Genomic DNA, 16,212 nt, shown 5'->3' with positions numbered 1-16,212 from the left:
CATCATTTTTAAATATAGAAGTCTCTCAAAAAAGTCTGATCTGCATATTGTCATTTAAATCCAATGTGTAAATGCATTGAGAAAGTGCGATTTGCACTAAGAGGCCAATATGTAACATGCAAATGAGTCCAAAAAGTCCGATCTGCATATAAGCCTTCCATTCTAATGTGCAAGACGCCTCAAAAAGTGCAATTTGCACTTGGATGGTTGGCATGTAATGCGTAAACAAGCTGGAAAAGTGCGATGTGCACTTGGAAAGCTCTTTTGCATCATTTAGAATATGCAATGGCACTTGAAAAGTGCAATTTAGGGCTGGGAGCTAGAGATTTTCAAAAGCTTTGATCATTATATGCAAACACCTTGGAAAAACCCAATTCTGGAGAAGAGATTTTCATTCCAACTTTTTCTTGCTCCAAAATATGCACTTTGCTCTCCAAGTAAGTGCAAGCTTTGGGTTTTGTTTGCATCTTTTGTTCTTGTTGCTTATTTGATGCATTCTTTTGCTCTTTGCTTTCCAATTGTTTAGCTGCAGCCCTAGATTTTTGTTCTAAGTTGATAAATAAGTTCAAAACTTTCATACTTTGCAATGCAAAAGGGTTCTTCCAAAAAAAAAATTCTTACAAGATTGAAATGTTGAAACTTATCACGTTATATCAAAGCAAGAGATTTGTTTCCTTTTCTTCTCTTTGTTTTGTAAATACTTTGTGTGCTTGTTTTTGTTTTGTTTATGAAGAAAATATCGAAGTTTCTCTCAAAGAATGCAAGTATCAATTCATGTTTCCAGCCTTTATATTCTTTCCATCTCCAAATTTGCCCAACTCCATATTTCCCAAATATGTAATCAGACATTAAAATCCCGATTACACATTTGCACAAGTTAAAAATGATGAGTATTTACCATAGTAACACCGAGATGCACCCTCCCCCTTTTTGCCCCATGTCTTAGAGGTGGGGAGTTGGGGACTCCGTCCCCTTGTCCCCAGCAGTGCCACTAGATTCTGCCACCTCTACTGGATTTGGGGATGTCCCAGTGTTGACCATTTGCTGATTGGACAATGTATGTGCAATGTTCGATGTTCCCATTCAATGCAATGTTCAAGTATTTACTCTTTTACATCTTTATATCCTATATTGCAATTCGATGTTCCAATTAAATCCACGCATCTGTGCATCAAAACCCTGCACAAGCATTAGAACCAGCACCAAAATCAGTAGCTTAGTTTCGTATGAATGAAATTTACTTCTACTTTCCAATGTAAACAAGCACTGTGCTTTAGTGAACAATTGAGCTATATTCATTCCGATCCATTTGAATATAAGACCTTGATGCATAAAATCAAATAAAGCAACTAAATGAACCAAATGCATATGAAAAGAGAGAGTAACATTAGAATTTACCTTGGAGAAATTCAATGTTGGTAAACTCCTTAAGGGTGGGGCTGCAACTCTTTATATTCAGTATAAAACACAGTGTGTTTGATGTTTTAGTTGGGGTTGTCACTCAAGTAAAAGATTCAAAGGGCCAGTACTTTTTAATCCATGTATCGAGATATCTTGAAGCCAAACCCTCGTGGGATTGATTTTGCTCTAAATTTAGTCTAATCTTGGACCTCCCCTATCTTGGATGAGTCCGGGGACTTTTGTATGATCAAGGATGGTTGCACATATTATTTGGGGTATGGTGCAGTTGACACCTACAGTTCTTTTTGTGAATTTAAGTTGTAATGTGATGTTCCAAAGAATAGTCATCCTTGCTCACCCTTTGAGGTATTGAAGGCATCAGGTTAGTTGTTCTCGCTTTTATACGTATATTATTGCATGCCCTATCGTAGACTGATGTGAGTGTGTGCACGCACGTGTGCGCCTGCGCATTTGTCATTATAAAGGTCCTACTATTACCTTTTGTAATACCTTCTAGACAGAATTTTTAGGTTTCGTAGTAGGCAGTGGTCATCCTCTACATAAGCTGCATCATTCTTAAATGACAAGCTTGGCAAACCCATTTTCTATATATTTAAATATCACAAACTAGTTCACAATTATAACATAGTTTGAAGAATTAATATAAATGTGAAATTGACCCAGAAATTACATTTTAATAGATGTAACTTTAGAATATGGCTCAGGAAAGACCAAATTGATTATCTGCAGAATTTGCTATTTTGCAATGATCTATTAGTTGGTGAAACATCCTTTTTAATCCTTGAACTGCCTCAAAATATGCCTGAAATGCACCCTTAAAATGCCACGACCTTTCAAGACCCCATTTCTCTTTCTCACAAGAATGCCAATGATTTGGTGGGAATTGAATACATCAAGGTAATCTATTCTAACATATACATGTACAGAATGCTTTTAAATATGGTGACTAGAAGGGTTTTGTATGATTCTTTCTGCCTTAAATTTGATATTTTTTCAATTCTATTTCTGCAGAAGCGTAGCTGGAGGAATTTGTTTGCATATATTGGTCCTGGGTTTCTTGTTTCAATAGCATACATCGATCCTGGCAACTGTAAGTTTCTTCATTTGTAATGAAGAATTCATTAATTTCAGCATTTGTCTGCAAGAAAAAGGTGTTTCATGTTTTTTCTTTGTGTCTTGTAGTTGAGACTGATTTACAGGCAGGAGCACAGTACAAGTATGAGGTAAGCTGTGAAATCTTGGGTCAAGTATAGTATGTGACTGAAGAACAGCATACTTTATTTGAAACACAGTTCTCAAATTTTTCCATCTTAGAAAGCTTTAGCTCTCTAGAAATTTTTCTGAATAGAGGACATCATCATTAATTTTATACAACCTATTAAATCATATAGCATTGCATTTCTATTTTTTCAAATGAACATCTAGGGTTTCACATTTTTTTATTGTCTAGAAGAATAATAACATATTTTAAGAAAACTGGAATTTGAGATAAGATGAGCTTTTGTAAATTGATGTTTATGGAATTATTTTGCTTGAATAGTTGCTCTGGATCATTTTGGTTGCCTCTGCTGCTGCTCTGGTGATCCAATCTCTGGCAGCAAATTTGGGAGTTGTGACAGGTCACTTTGCTGATTATATCAGACACACTTCAAAAATTTCATGGAAAAGTGATATATTTCGATAATATTAGAACAGCTGTAGAAATTATTTACTATTTTGTACAATTTGATTTTATAGTAAATTTACAAAAGCTCTTAAATAAATGTTATTATTAATATACAATGGTTACCTGCAGGAAAACATCTTGCAGAGCACTGCAGAACTGAGTATCCAAGGAAAACAAATTTTGTATTGTGGGTACTTGCTGAAATTGCCATTGTGGCCTGTGATATTCCAGAAGGTATTTGTCTTGGTATAAATTAGCTCTATAAAATCTTGACAGAATCCTGACTTGAAATGGTCGATTAGTCAAATATAGTTCCAAAATGTGATTTACAGATGCATCTCTTTTGTGTCACCATTTTTCAGTAAGATATTTTTTTGTTTCTGTATCTACTATTACAAGCACTCTGCAACTAATTATATACTGGTTTGAACAAAAAATGACCGAGACATGTAAGGCATGTTGCTGAACTTCGTGCTTGTAAAAATTGTGTACAAATTATATTATCTTTAGAAATAATTTTGTTCAGTAGCTCAGGGTTTTTTGAAATCTAGCTTATGTGAATGGTTCAATGATACAAGTTAACATTTGATGGTTAAGAGAAAGAAAGAAATTAGATCAATGTTCACAAGTGACCAAAAATAGATCAGCATGACTGGAATGTTCAACTGTTACAATAGGAAAGTGCTAGGGCTAAAAAGGGTCCAAACATAAAGCTAATAAAATAAAATAAAGCAGTGAAACATAAGAAAAGAAAGAAATAAACAAATGAATCAAACAAGAAATTTAAGTGTGACTGCGTGATGGTATAGTTTATAGTGATTTGTTAGTCTTCCTTTTAATACAATCGACTTAAACTTTAAGTTTTAACATGCTAGGGAGTGAGCTTGGGCCATATGTGTCAAATGTTTTACATAGCCTTACCACATCTCCTATGGAATTATGAACTGCGTTATTGTTGTTTAGAAATCCCTGGTCACTATTTTACAATTGTCCTATAGTCATTGCATTACAACCCTTCTGACAAAGACAGTAATAATTACATGTTTCAATTCAATTAAAAAATAATAAAGATAGAAACTAACGAGTTGATAAAGTTTGACTAACATATATTGAGTTTTTCAAGAACATTTCACCATGTTAGAATCATATTGAGTAGTGCACATCTTCATAATGAAGAATTTGTCTAAGTATATTGCAGGTCTTCCTACTAGGACTTTGTTCAAATCCTCTTGATAGATTTAGTTGCAGTGTATGAGAAAGTGCACACATTAAAATATCGAGATTTAGACACAATGTGCATTAATTCTTGCTACCTTCCAATTACATTTGTGAGCTAATATCTTTTGGGTCTAAATTTCTATGTATAAAGGGAATTAGTTAAATTTGAGAGGTTGGAAGGTTTTGTAAATAAGTCAAGTGAATGAATCTTAAATCCTAACTCCTCCAATCTTGAAGTAATTTGGTGGAGTATTCCTCAGTTATTCATCATAGCTTGTTGAGTTTGCTGTTTTTGTAAATATTAACTTGAACATAATATATGGCTATAAACGAACTTACCAATTATAGCTTGTTTAAGTAATTTGGTTATTATTTCCCTTGCTTCTTTCATTTTTAAATGATCATTAGTTCAATATATTTCATCCAACTCTTGCGTCACTCTTTCTTTTATGATGAGCTAGGACTACTTTAGTATTCACGGTTCTTTTGTTTATGGTTGCTTCTTGGGTTAGCAACTTATTTTCCCATTCTCTTTGTCTCTTCCCCCACTTTTCTTTTCCATCCTTCCTTTCCTTAATCTTTCACAATTTCCTTTTAGCTAGTTTGAGTATCTAATAGCCCTTGCAATTCTGAATTCAATTTTTCTGATTTCTTGACCTGAGAATTCTGTCCAACACTTTGCACACAAGGAATATATATCTGATCTAAATTCTGATTCTTTCTAAATGCCAAACTTTAATAGGTACGTTTGCAAAAACTTCATAATATTTAACAATGAAGATGCAAATGTTTTTGTATTTTTTTTCAAGTATAAGCATTGGTTACAAATGAGAAAATATGCATCTACAACAATATGACATTAGGACAAACACTCGCCATGCAAACTTCAATGCTATATTACCCTTCAAAATGACGACTGGCTGAAAAAAATCCTGATAAAAATCAGATTACAATGCTTCCACAACTGAATACTAAATTCCTACAAATGGCCTAAAAAGATTTAGATCTAGCCTCAAAACAATGCAAAATATAAATGATGGAAACCTAGAAACTGCCCAAAATATCTGGATGTTACTGTAGCGGCAATAGTATAGCAGCAGCACTGTAGCGACATCAGTGTAGCAGCAACACTGTAGCGATGACACTTTAGCAACGACACTGCTCACCTTCAACTATAGGAAAGTATTCCAAACTCTTCTAGAATCATTATCCAAATATCTCAGCCCTACCATAATATATCTGAATTTAATATCAGACTTACTTCTTCAATCTTACTCCGGAAATCTGGCCGTAGGCCACAAACTTGGCACAATGAAAAGACTAATTTATCTTTTCCAATAGCTGCAGCCCTTTGGAGGATCTTTCACTGCCTCAATTATGCTAATCAATGGGAGTGTTTGTTCCCAATGACTAATGTTGCAAACTTGCAGAAACCCTTGGCTCCACAAGTTATTAGGCAAAGTAGACAGCAACACATTTGATATCTAATAACGAGGCTTTTCTTCTTTTTTCGTCCAAGAGGTTTCCCTCCTTCTAGAAGAAATAAAAATACTATTTAATTTCACTTTCTAAAAGATTCCCTCTATTTTCAAAATAATATTTAATTGCACTTTAAGTAATATTAAAATACAAATAATATAAAATGTAAATAACATCATTGGTTATAGGAAGTCTATGGCTGTAGGAAGATTGTGGTAATCATAGTTTAAAAACTCGGTATCAGCAATATCTTGGCCGGCCCAAATTTTTTGAAAAACTCGGAATGGGCAAAAACTCGGTGAAGAATTCGGCAATAGATCGACAGTTTTATCGATTATTTAAAAATATAAAATTTCTTAAAATATTCTTAAAAACACATACACCAAATTTGTAGAATATATAATAATTTGAAAATTGAGATATCTACCATATATCATTCAAAGTTTTAAGTTAAACAGTTATTCATAGCAAGAGGAACTTAGTAGATTAACATACTGCTAGAATTGTATACCAAAAAACAAGTACAACATCTGAATATAAATAAATTCGATACATAGAAGTCAAACTCTATGAAACTACTACTTCTGAATACATATTAAGTTCAAGTTTCGGTATCAATGAAAACTAAAATTATCAATCATAAATTGCATCTACAAGTAAAACTCAAAAGAGATCGTTGCTGCTTGGTGGGTGGTGTTGAAGTAGTTGTTGTGGCAACATCCTCAACAAGTTCCCTAATAGGTGCCTCACACTCAACAGAAGCCTCTGCTGGATGACCAAGCTCATGTTCCTCCTCATGTGCTGCCACATCTGCATCCCACTCATCTGCTTCTCTCTCAAACTCAGCTAGCTGCTCATTTGTCAATAAAGGTTCATCGACATCCGCATCCTCAACCATCAGGAGGAGCAATCCAATCGACTGAATATGGATCAATGTCATCCAAGTCTAGAGCTTCATATGAAGCTTTCCCTTTCACCTTCTCGTGCAAGAGAAGGTTGTAGTTCACATAAACCATGTCATTTAGGTGGTTTTGAGTCAACCTATTACATTTCTTTGTGTGTATGTTTTGAAAAGTACTCCAATTTCTCTTGCAACCGGAAGCATTACAAGGCTGCGATAAAATTCGGATGGCAAGATGTTGAAGATTAGGCATTGTGGCACCATAATCTTCCCACCACAGATCTGCAAGGATTAAAAAAACTATTTATGATGTGGTCAAACTTCCAATAAACTTCATGAGCGAAATAAATAGTATGATAAAACTAAACACATTCTTTTTTACCTGGCTGCAACGTGTATCTCCTACGTTTGCAATTAGGAGAAGAAAACAATGGCCCCTCTTCCCTCTTGTAGCTCTGCAACTCATCAAGTATGAGGTCTTCGAGGTCCGTATCAACAACCAATCTTCAAATACATGTATCCAAGCCAATTTGAACCTCTGCATCTTCTTTAGAAGTGTTGGAGAAATAGTACGTGGGGTTCAAGAATTAGGCAGTTGCATGAATGTGTTTGGTGGAGTTGTCGATTACACCTACAATCAATAATGTTCCATATGGGTCTATATTTGGTCTCATTTGACCTATACTAGTGTTGAATGGCCTCTTTTGCCCTATCCATGGCCTCATATAGAAACCCCATGGGGTTTTTATCCCCATCCACAATTCGTAGAACCTTCGCCAAGGGTTCTGATACTTGGACATAATAAAACATACAAAAATCAGCCAAGGAAAATATTTCAAAATTTAATACTAAATCATCAATGAATACTTGAAAACTTACCTTGAGGGTCTCTTCCATTAGCTTTTCAAAGCTAGCATCAAACACAATCCTCACAATCTTCTCTACTTTAGGCTTCCTTGCATAAGGACTCTAAGAAACATGCGCCTGAGGTCTAACAATGTCTCAGATATGCTTTGTAAGTTTAGAAAATTAGTAGCAAAGCGTGTGACCCTTGCCCGTACAAGATCCTTTCTCATAATACTCAAGACCCATATATGATTGTAGATGTACTTAGCAATATTCCTTCCATCTTCAACCACTTTCTCCACCCAGCTCAGTTTCCCTAGATCCTCAAGAAGCAAGTCAAGACAATGGGCAGCACAAGGGCTCCAAAATAATGTGGGATGTTTCTCCATGAGAAGTCTACCGGCAGCCACATACGCAGCTGCGTTATCAGTCACAATCTAGACGACATTACCACTCCCACTTCTATTACCACCTCATCCAAGATGTTACACAAATTTTCAGCATTTTTTACTTGATCAAAGTTATCAATTGATTTTTAAAATACCAACAACCCCCCCTGAAGCAACCATAAAGTTGATGAGCATTCTATTCCTGCCATTTGTCCACTCATCAGATATAATAGTGCAACCTTTTTGTTCCCAAACTTTTCTTTGCTCTTCCACAAGCTAATGAATATTTCTTACCTCGTCTTGTAACAATGGCCCACTCACCTCATAGGGAGTTGGGGGCTTGAACCCCTTATCAGACAAAGAAATGGAAGTTACCACTTGATCCCAATATGGACTGCATGAAGCATTGAAGGGAATGTCACTGCGGATCCAAGATCTTGTAATTGCCACCTTTGTCTTCTCACGAATCTCTATATTCCATGCAATGCCTAGCAAGCCAAGTTGAGCATCAGGAGTGTTATATGGAACCCAAAAGTCTGCTAGAGACGCACTCGTACTTCCCGATCCTCGTATCTGAGGCCCAATAGAAGAACCCTCTCCACCTATTTCTAATCCTGTAGAACTAAAAGTCCCCATTGGGGCTGCCATGGCCTCAAATGTCCTCTTTTTTTCTACCTTACCTTGTGCATATTTTTGTAGGCTTGTCAAAGCCTCTTTTGTTTACCGTACTGGGGTAAATGAATGAATCAATGCACACAGACAATAGATAAGAACAACAAAACTACTTGTATTATTCACATATGCCAGAGACATTACATTATGCTTATAATGATTACAATGATCCCAGAAGGTGTATATGTACTTTCCAAAGAACCTTCCCAAAGGGGTCCGCCGGCTACATCACAAGAACCTTCCTAAAGGGGTCCGTCGGCTACCTCACAGGAACCTTCCCGAAGGTGCCGTCAGCTACACAATATTTACCGACGACATCATCCCCCCCAAAAAGAAAAGTCGTCTCTAGATGACAATTACAGAATATCTTAGACAAATTAACAAACGAAACACATTAACTGACTAACTACAACAAGATAGATCTACCACATAACTTTCACATTCGTCCCGTGCCTGCACCAAACTGGTCTCCAGAGCATGTTTCATTTGTAGCCTTTGCTAACACAATACTGTCTCCTCAAGCTGACATTAATAGCCACCTGTGCTGCTTTATCTGCTTCCAACTCCTGGGTACCTTGAGCTAAGTGTTGCCATACTACCTAGATGATTAGCTCCTCTTGAGCTCTCTATGCATCCACCAAGATAGCTTTACGTCCAACACCTACTCCAAGTGCCTCAAAGCGTATCACCCCTTTCGAACGGCTTGCTCTATTGTTCTCTCTACCTTTGGTACACAGACACTCCAAGCCTACAGTAGCTCCAGGTCTCATCAACTAGTCATACTTCCCATGACTGATAACCCTAGTGACTAGGGGTCTAGGGGGCATTGGCCTCGCAGGGTCCTGGGGCACTCTCAAACCCACACAAAACTCCATGGAACACACTTTTTTTGTCATTTTCTTTCGATTCCACACTCTTTCTAGCAACTGCTTATGTTTTACTACCTGTTTCTATCTTTCCCTTCCCTTTGGCATCATGCGTTACTCATTCTAAATTGTTTCAATCTATCGTCGTTTTTTTTTTTTTTTTTCCCTCTCTTCTGATTGCTTGCTGTAAGGTATTTGTCCTCGCACCGGTTGCTTTCCTATCCTGACTCTATGCTTTCCCGACCTTACCATACAAAGTTTCCAGCATTTGCCAGTCCCTTCCACAGTACGTTGTACGGCCTGGTTTTTTTCCTCCTCCTCTGACTCTCTTTCAAATATAACGTACAGTACTCGTGGCTTTTTATCACTGTACGGTTTAACCTCTTCTGAACATACTTCACACGGTGTAATATCATTGCATGGAATCTTCGCAAGATGGAATTTCAATCAGCTTGTTCCTGAGTCATTTTCTTATGGCAATGGATACATTTGACGTGTCCACTGATTACCCTTGGTATCCCATGTTTCCATAAAGGATCCTTAACTCTACCACCACCAGTCATCCTGTTTCTATAGGTATGTCACTGACACTTGAAGTCTGCACTCTGCAAGTATAAGAATGAACAATCAAATATTAAATAAGTTTGATATCAAACAATGAAACGTAATTTGCAACAATTTTAAAACAATATGAATAAATAAAATATAATGATTTGTAATCCAACTTTTACCAAAAGGAGGGTGAGATCTATCCAACTGTTTGGATTTAAAATAAACAGGAATGAGTCTATAAACAAAATAATTTAGAATGAGTTTATAATCAAAATGATTGGAATTTCTATTACAATATTACTAAATATAATATTCAGTAAACTGCTATATATTAAAATTTATTACAAAATTAAATAGTAATACCAAATTACTAATTACATTATATATATATATATTAAAAATTATAATAGTATTACAAAAAATTAAGAAATTAAAATACAGTCATTTGAATTCATATTTGAAGTCTACACTCCAAATCGCTCTAGACAGACTCCAAGACTAGAGCTGGAATGCAGACCAGAGGTCGAATGCAAATAGTAGATTGAATGGTAGGCTTGAGGTTGTTTGCAGTCGAGAATATTGAACATTGGAGGTCATTTGTAGCTTTTCATCACCAACTGAAGACAAATGAGGCTCAAGTTCGTTGGGCATCATAAAATATCATAAAATAAAAAACCCTAAAATCATGACGACCTATCAACAAAAGTAGCGAAGACTTTTCAACAGGTTTTTGGGCGGTATTTTGGTTTATTCCGCTATTTAAACTTTGTTTTGTGTTGGGTTTTTTTGTCATATATTGGTGCCAATATATGACACAATATATTCGGCCACCTCAGATGCCCGCAATATACCGCGGCTTTGACGATATATCGCCATTTTTTAAAACCATGGTGGCAATAGTAAGAAACTACCCACATGATTTTCTCCTCAAACCCTTGCCCTGCAAGGGTTTGATAATAGGCCAAACTCCATTAAAGTTGACCACTCGTGAGAAGGGGACATTATAGAGTGTAATGCCCCATTTTTCTGGGACATTATAATTCTATGCGCTGGCTCGCTTCGCATAGGTTCAGGGGTGGAAAAGTTCTTTGCAAGGTTCAGCTCGAGGTTTGGCCTAGGCATTTCCAGTTTCAGACTCATCGGAGCAGTTTGGTAGGTTGTCCGGATACTTACTATTTTTAGTAAGTAGATAGAGCGCAGTATTTATGGTACCTCAATGTTAGTTTGGAAGAGTCTTGCCAAGAGCTTTCCAACGAGCTATTGCATACGATTATCTGAGTTCATTTGGTCAACTATTTTAATGCCTGATGGTTATATGGTTTCCTGACTAAGTGACTATTAAAGTCATTTAATTTGTCACTTTATTTTAAAAGTTACTATGTTCACTTAAGTGACTAAAGGACGAAAAAGGTGTTTTATCCCACATTGCTTGAAAGAGCATACATCACATTGGAAAAAGTGATAAAGGTACAACAATGCTCCACATAAGGGGATATGAAGATTATAATACTCAAGCAAATATTAATCTGGGAACTGGAAACAGTTGTTGGTTTCTTCTTCTAGGATGCAAACCCTTGGAGAAGCGTTTGAAGGTTGGACGCAAACCTAGCCTTCTTACAGGTTCATCTACATTTCCAATCTGATTGTTATTACTTTGTATAGGATTGGGATTACTTGAGTTGTTACACGTTATTGTATAGCTGTTGTATACTACAGTAACGCCTTGTGGTATTTGTGTTAATTTCTAGTTCATATATGTACTTCCTGATTATTGGATGAATAAACAAGTTTTTTCTGGGTTTTCTTGTATGCACATGTGCTGGTTATTAAGTGGATTTAAGTTCTGAAAATTATACCAAATACTAGTTTACTGTTCAGTTTTAAAATTTGTAAGTTTTTATCGAGGGTTTAGTAAATATCCGGAAAGGGATATTACATACAATAGGCTAGATCAAGAGTTGTTTTATAACTTTTTTTTCTACTTTTCTTTTTGCAAGCATGTTGGAAATAATGAACTAGTGAGGTATCATTTAATTTATAAATTCATGAATTATAGCTTAGACTAGCATACCTACAAAACCTTGTTAAACAGACAACTTAATTTTGCCCAATGAGGCTATCTAAGCATAGCCAAAACTTGGAACTTGGCAATCTTGAGTCCTTAGTAGATTCTCGCATCTTCTTTTAAGAGAGGAGTTGGTTTACATCTCTCGAGTTGCTAAGCCTTAGTTGATACAATGATGCAGGAGCGTCCTAGGTGTAAGAGCAATCTTGCATCACCCGAAAATATTTTTTATTTTCAGCCTTTTCTATTTTAATAAGGACTAGTAGACAGGAGGGTTACTATTTCTGGGAACTTACTATTTTTAGTAAGTTTGTCATATGAGCTCGAAATGTTCTAATTTTCTACATGAAGGTTCATTTCAGAATTATAAGCTTACCATAAAAATCTCATTGCCCCAACTTAAGTATTAGAGAAGTTACTGCGGATTTTTGGTGGAAATTTTTGGAGAAAAATCTTTGGGCTCAGTTTTGAAAGCCTTAGAGGTCCTGGATGAGGTCCGAAAACTTGACGAAAGGGCGCTAACACAATTTGGACTCTATAGATCAGAAACTGGTGTTTTTGAAAAGTGGTTATAAGAGCCAATCGGAGCAACGGTTCAAGAGTTATGGCCTTCCAAAGTTGGGCTACCTGAAATTTCTAAAATAAATGTCAGAGATGTATTTGGCCGACTCTATATGTATTGTTAGGGTCTGTCGGCCTTAGGTATTAGGTTTGAATGTCTAGAACCTTCCCGGGCGACATAAAATTGCCTATTTAAGAAAGGCCCGAACTTTGTCTAGGACAGTTCTGGGTGGTAGTTCGCAGCTTAGTCTTGCAGATTACTGTAATGAAAGTGTTCGTGTGGGTTATCATATTGTACTTGTGAATTCTATAATTCCACATTTGCGGTGATAATAAGAAGTCCATATTTTGTTCTTGCATTTGTTGTTGTTTCCTTGTTTCTGTTATGTGTTTATGGTATTAAGGGGAGCACCCTTCATCAAGTGGTATCAGAGCTAGAGTTCTTGAGTGTTTGGACAAATCGTCGACTGTGAGGTAGTTCGCACTAGGATCGTGGTTTGGGCTAAGCGTGTAGATAGATCGCCGATTGTGAGGCTGTTTGCAGTAGGGTTTCAGTGAAATTGCCTCCATGGAGAGAGCGTGGTGGAAGAGGTGTAAGTGTTACACCTGAAGGTTTTAGAGCCTTCCAAAGACAAATGCAAGCATTGGAAGAACAAATGCGTAGAGGAATAAATCTTGCCGTAAGAGATGAAAGCGAGGATGAGGACAAAGAAGAAGAAAATGCTAAAGTAGAGGTAGTTCTAAACCTAGAGGAAGAGAGGCTCTTTAAGGCCATCTCCAAGATTGGAAAAAGACCTAAGTTTGAGGTTCCCACATTTTCGGGAAATCTTAACCTAGAGGAGCTAATCAATTGGATTAATGAATTGGAGGAGTACTTTGAGTATGAAGATATTGAGGATCCTAGTAGGGTCAAATTTGCGAAGGTGAAACTGGAGAGACATGCAAAGATTTGGTGGCAAGAGATTCAGTTGGAGCAGAATAGAAAGGGAAATGACAAAATCACCAGATGGGATTGGATGATAGTTAAACTAAAGCGACAATTCATTCCCGTGGATTATGAGCTTGATCTATTTAAGAAAATGCAAGGGGTTGAAGCAAGCGGAAAAATCTATTCAAGAGTATACTGAAGAGTTCTATCGAGTTCTCAATAGAATTGGCCATACAAAAGCTGATAAGGAGAAAGTGGTCCGTTATCTTAATGAGTTAAGGTTGAGTATTCAGGGCGAGCTAAGTGTAGCTCGAATGAACAGTATTGAGGAGGCATACCAATTTGCCCTAAGAATTGAGGAGAAACTAAGCAAAAAGTTTGATAACAAGAATAATGGAAGAGGCCACTGTGGAAGATCTCGTTTACGATCTTATGGAGGCTATAATAATGATTAGAAGAATAAGGATGAGGCTAGAAGTAGCAATCAAAACTAGAGGGGATACAATTCCAATCACTTTCATGATTAGAACAATAGAGATCAGAGAGGAAGAGACAGAGGACAAGGATCTGGAAGAGGAGGCCTCTGTGAGAAATTTTTTCATTGCGGAGAAGAAGGGCATAGAGCATTTGAATGTTCCCAGGGCCGAGGAAGGATAGATCGAAGAACAGAAGGCTAGGCCATAGTTGCACATGTTGATGAAGATGCCAGATCATCAAATTCTGAAGATGCTGAACAAGGAGAAATCCTAGTTAATAGAAGAGTCCTGCTGAGTGGTGAGAATGAACCTGATCAAAGAAGGAGCTTGTTTCGCACAAGGTGCAGATGTGAAGATAAGTATTGTGATGTGATCATTGATGGTGGAAGTACTGACAATCTGGTGTCAAAAATGATGGTCACAAAGCTGAAGATGAAGAGGCAGAAACACCCGCGTCCGTACTGTATGGCCTTTGACAAAATCCTCGTGCGTCGAATCTAGCCTTGTGTTTCTATCTGGTGCATGTTTAATTTTGAATAGCCATTTAGAAGAGATAACTGATTTGTCGTTAGGTTTGGGTATGATGTCCTAAACATCATTTTTCAAGATAGATTGGTATCCTCAATCATAGCATCTTTCCAGGCTTGGCATGTTAAGGATTCTTCAACATTTGATGGTTTAGATTTGATGAGCTCACTTATAAGTGCAACATAACACGAGTGACTTCTTGTTCTCTTACTTTCTCTAAAAATTTCTTCAGGGGCTACATTATTTTCTTCGATCATCTTCCTTGCCCATAGTGTTCTTTTCTTGTTGGATGGAATTTCAACATTTTCGAGATTAGATTGTATGAGTTCATGATCTTCTGTACAATTTTTCCTTTGAATCTCAATAATATGGCTTTCATCTAATTCTGTGGTTGGCTCATTTGGGAGGTTGGTGCCTCTGTCCCCTCTAGGTGAAGGTACTATTGAGCATAGACCAGTGGATCTGTGATATGTGCTTAACCGTCTCCCCTGGATCCTTGTCTCTAGCTATTGTTATGTTCATTGACAGCTCAAGCTCTTGGTGTAATGGCCACGGTGATTCCAACAAGTGGTATCAGAGCATTGGGTTACAGGTTCAAATCCCTCAAGTCATGCTGAGGGGGGAATTGTTGGGAGGTTGGTGCCTCCGTCCCCTCTAGGTGAAGGTATTGTTCAACATAGATTGATGGATCTGTGACATGTGCCTAACCACCTCCTGTGGATCCTTGCCTCTGACTGTTGTGATGTTCATTGATAGCACGAGCTCTTGGTATAATGGAAACAATGATTCCAACAGGTTCATCACTTGGTTCTTCAATATTTTTGAAATCTTATATGCAACATCTTCAAATTTAACATCTCTACTAATTTCAATTGCTCTTTGTCATGGAATATATACTTTGTAGGCTTTAGAGGACTTACCATAACCAACAAATATGCCTTTCTTTTTTGGGGGTTATAGTTTGCACCTTTTCTCTTTAGGAATATGAATATATATAGGGCAACCAAAAGTTCTTAAGTGGCTTAGGTTGGTTTTGTTCCCTGTGAAGACTTCTTCAGGTGTTACATTTTCAAGAACTAAATGCGGACATTTGTTTTGAATGTACACAACAATATTTGAGGCTTCAACCCAAAATGTTGTGGGAAGGATCTAATCATGCATCATGGCTTTAGTGGCTTCAATAATGGTTCTGTTTTAGCTTTATGTTACTCCATTCCGTTGCGGATTAAAAGGTACCGTATACTTGCTCTTAATCCTAATAGAAGTGCAGAATTCTTATAAATGTATTCTCCTCCATTGTCTGATCTTAGAATCTTAATTTTCTTCCTAGTTTGATTTTCAACTAATGCTTTAAACTCTATAATTTTAATAATACTTCATTTGATTCTTTGAATTGTAGAAAAAAATCCAGGTCTTCTTAGAGTAGTCATCAACAAAAATCACATAATACAAGAATCCCCCTAATGAGGTTAATGTCATTGGACCACACAGTAAGGATCCTTTAGAGTTCTTTCCTAAAGCACATCCTTTGCAAGTTCCAACATGTTCAAATTTAATTTTAGTAAGCCTGTCACAATCTTTTCTATAGAGGGTAGTGCATGAAAATGGAGGTGTCCTAATCTTTTGTGCCAAAATTTCATTTG

General features: G+C 36.7%; 1 protein-coding gene across 2 annotated transcripts in view; it reads left to right on the top strand.

Annotated features, from left to right (window-relative positions):
* LOC149528529 (metal transporter Nramp1-like) overlaps positions 1-16,212 on the top strand; it is a 148,465-nt gene that overhangs the window by 52,614 nt on the left and 79,639 nt on the right. For both annotated transcript variants that reach the window (XM_089809525.1, XM_089809524.1), the window contains 4 exons: positions 2,434-2,512; positions 2,605-2,645; positions 2,963-3,041; positions 3,218-3,322. In XM_089809525.1, coding sequence (XP_089665651.1) covers positions 2,434-2,512; positions 2,605-2,645; positions 2,963-3,041; positions 3,218-3,322 — 304 coding nt within the window. The remainder of the gene's footprint in view (positions 1-2,433; positions 2,513-2,604; positions 2,646-2,962; positions 3,042-3,217; positions 3,323-16,212) is intronic.

Source organism: Cupressus sempervirens, chromosome 11, assembly GCF_028749045.1.
Source record: "Cupressus sempervirens isolate cs-2001-9-10 chromosome 11, ASM2874904v1, whole genome shotgun sequence".
Classification (NCBI taxonomy): Eukaryota; Viridiplantae; Streptophyta; class Pinopsida; order Cupressales; family Cupressaceae; genus Cupressus; species Cupressus sempervirens.
Note: the sequence above shows the minus strand (reverse complement) of the source record. Positions and strands in the feature narration are given on the sequence as shown.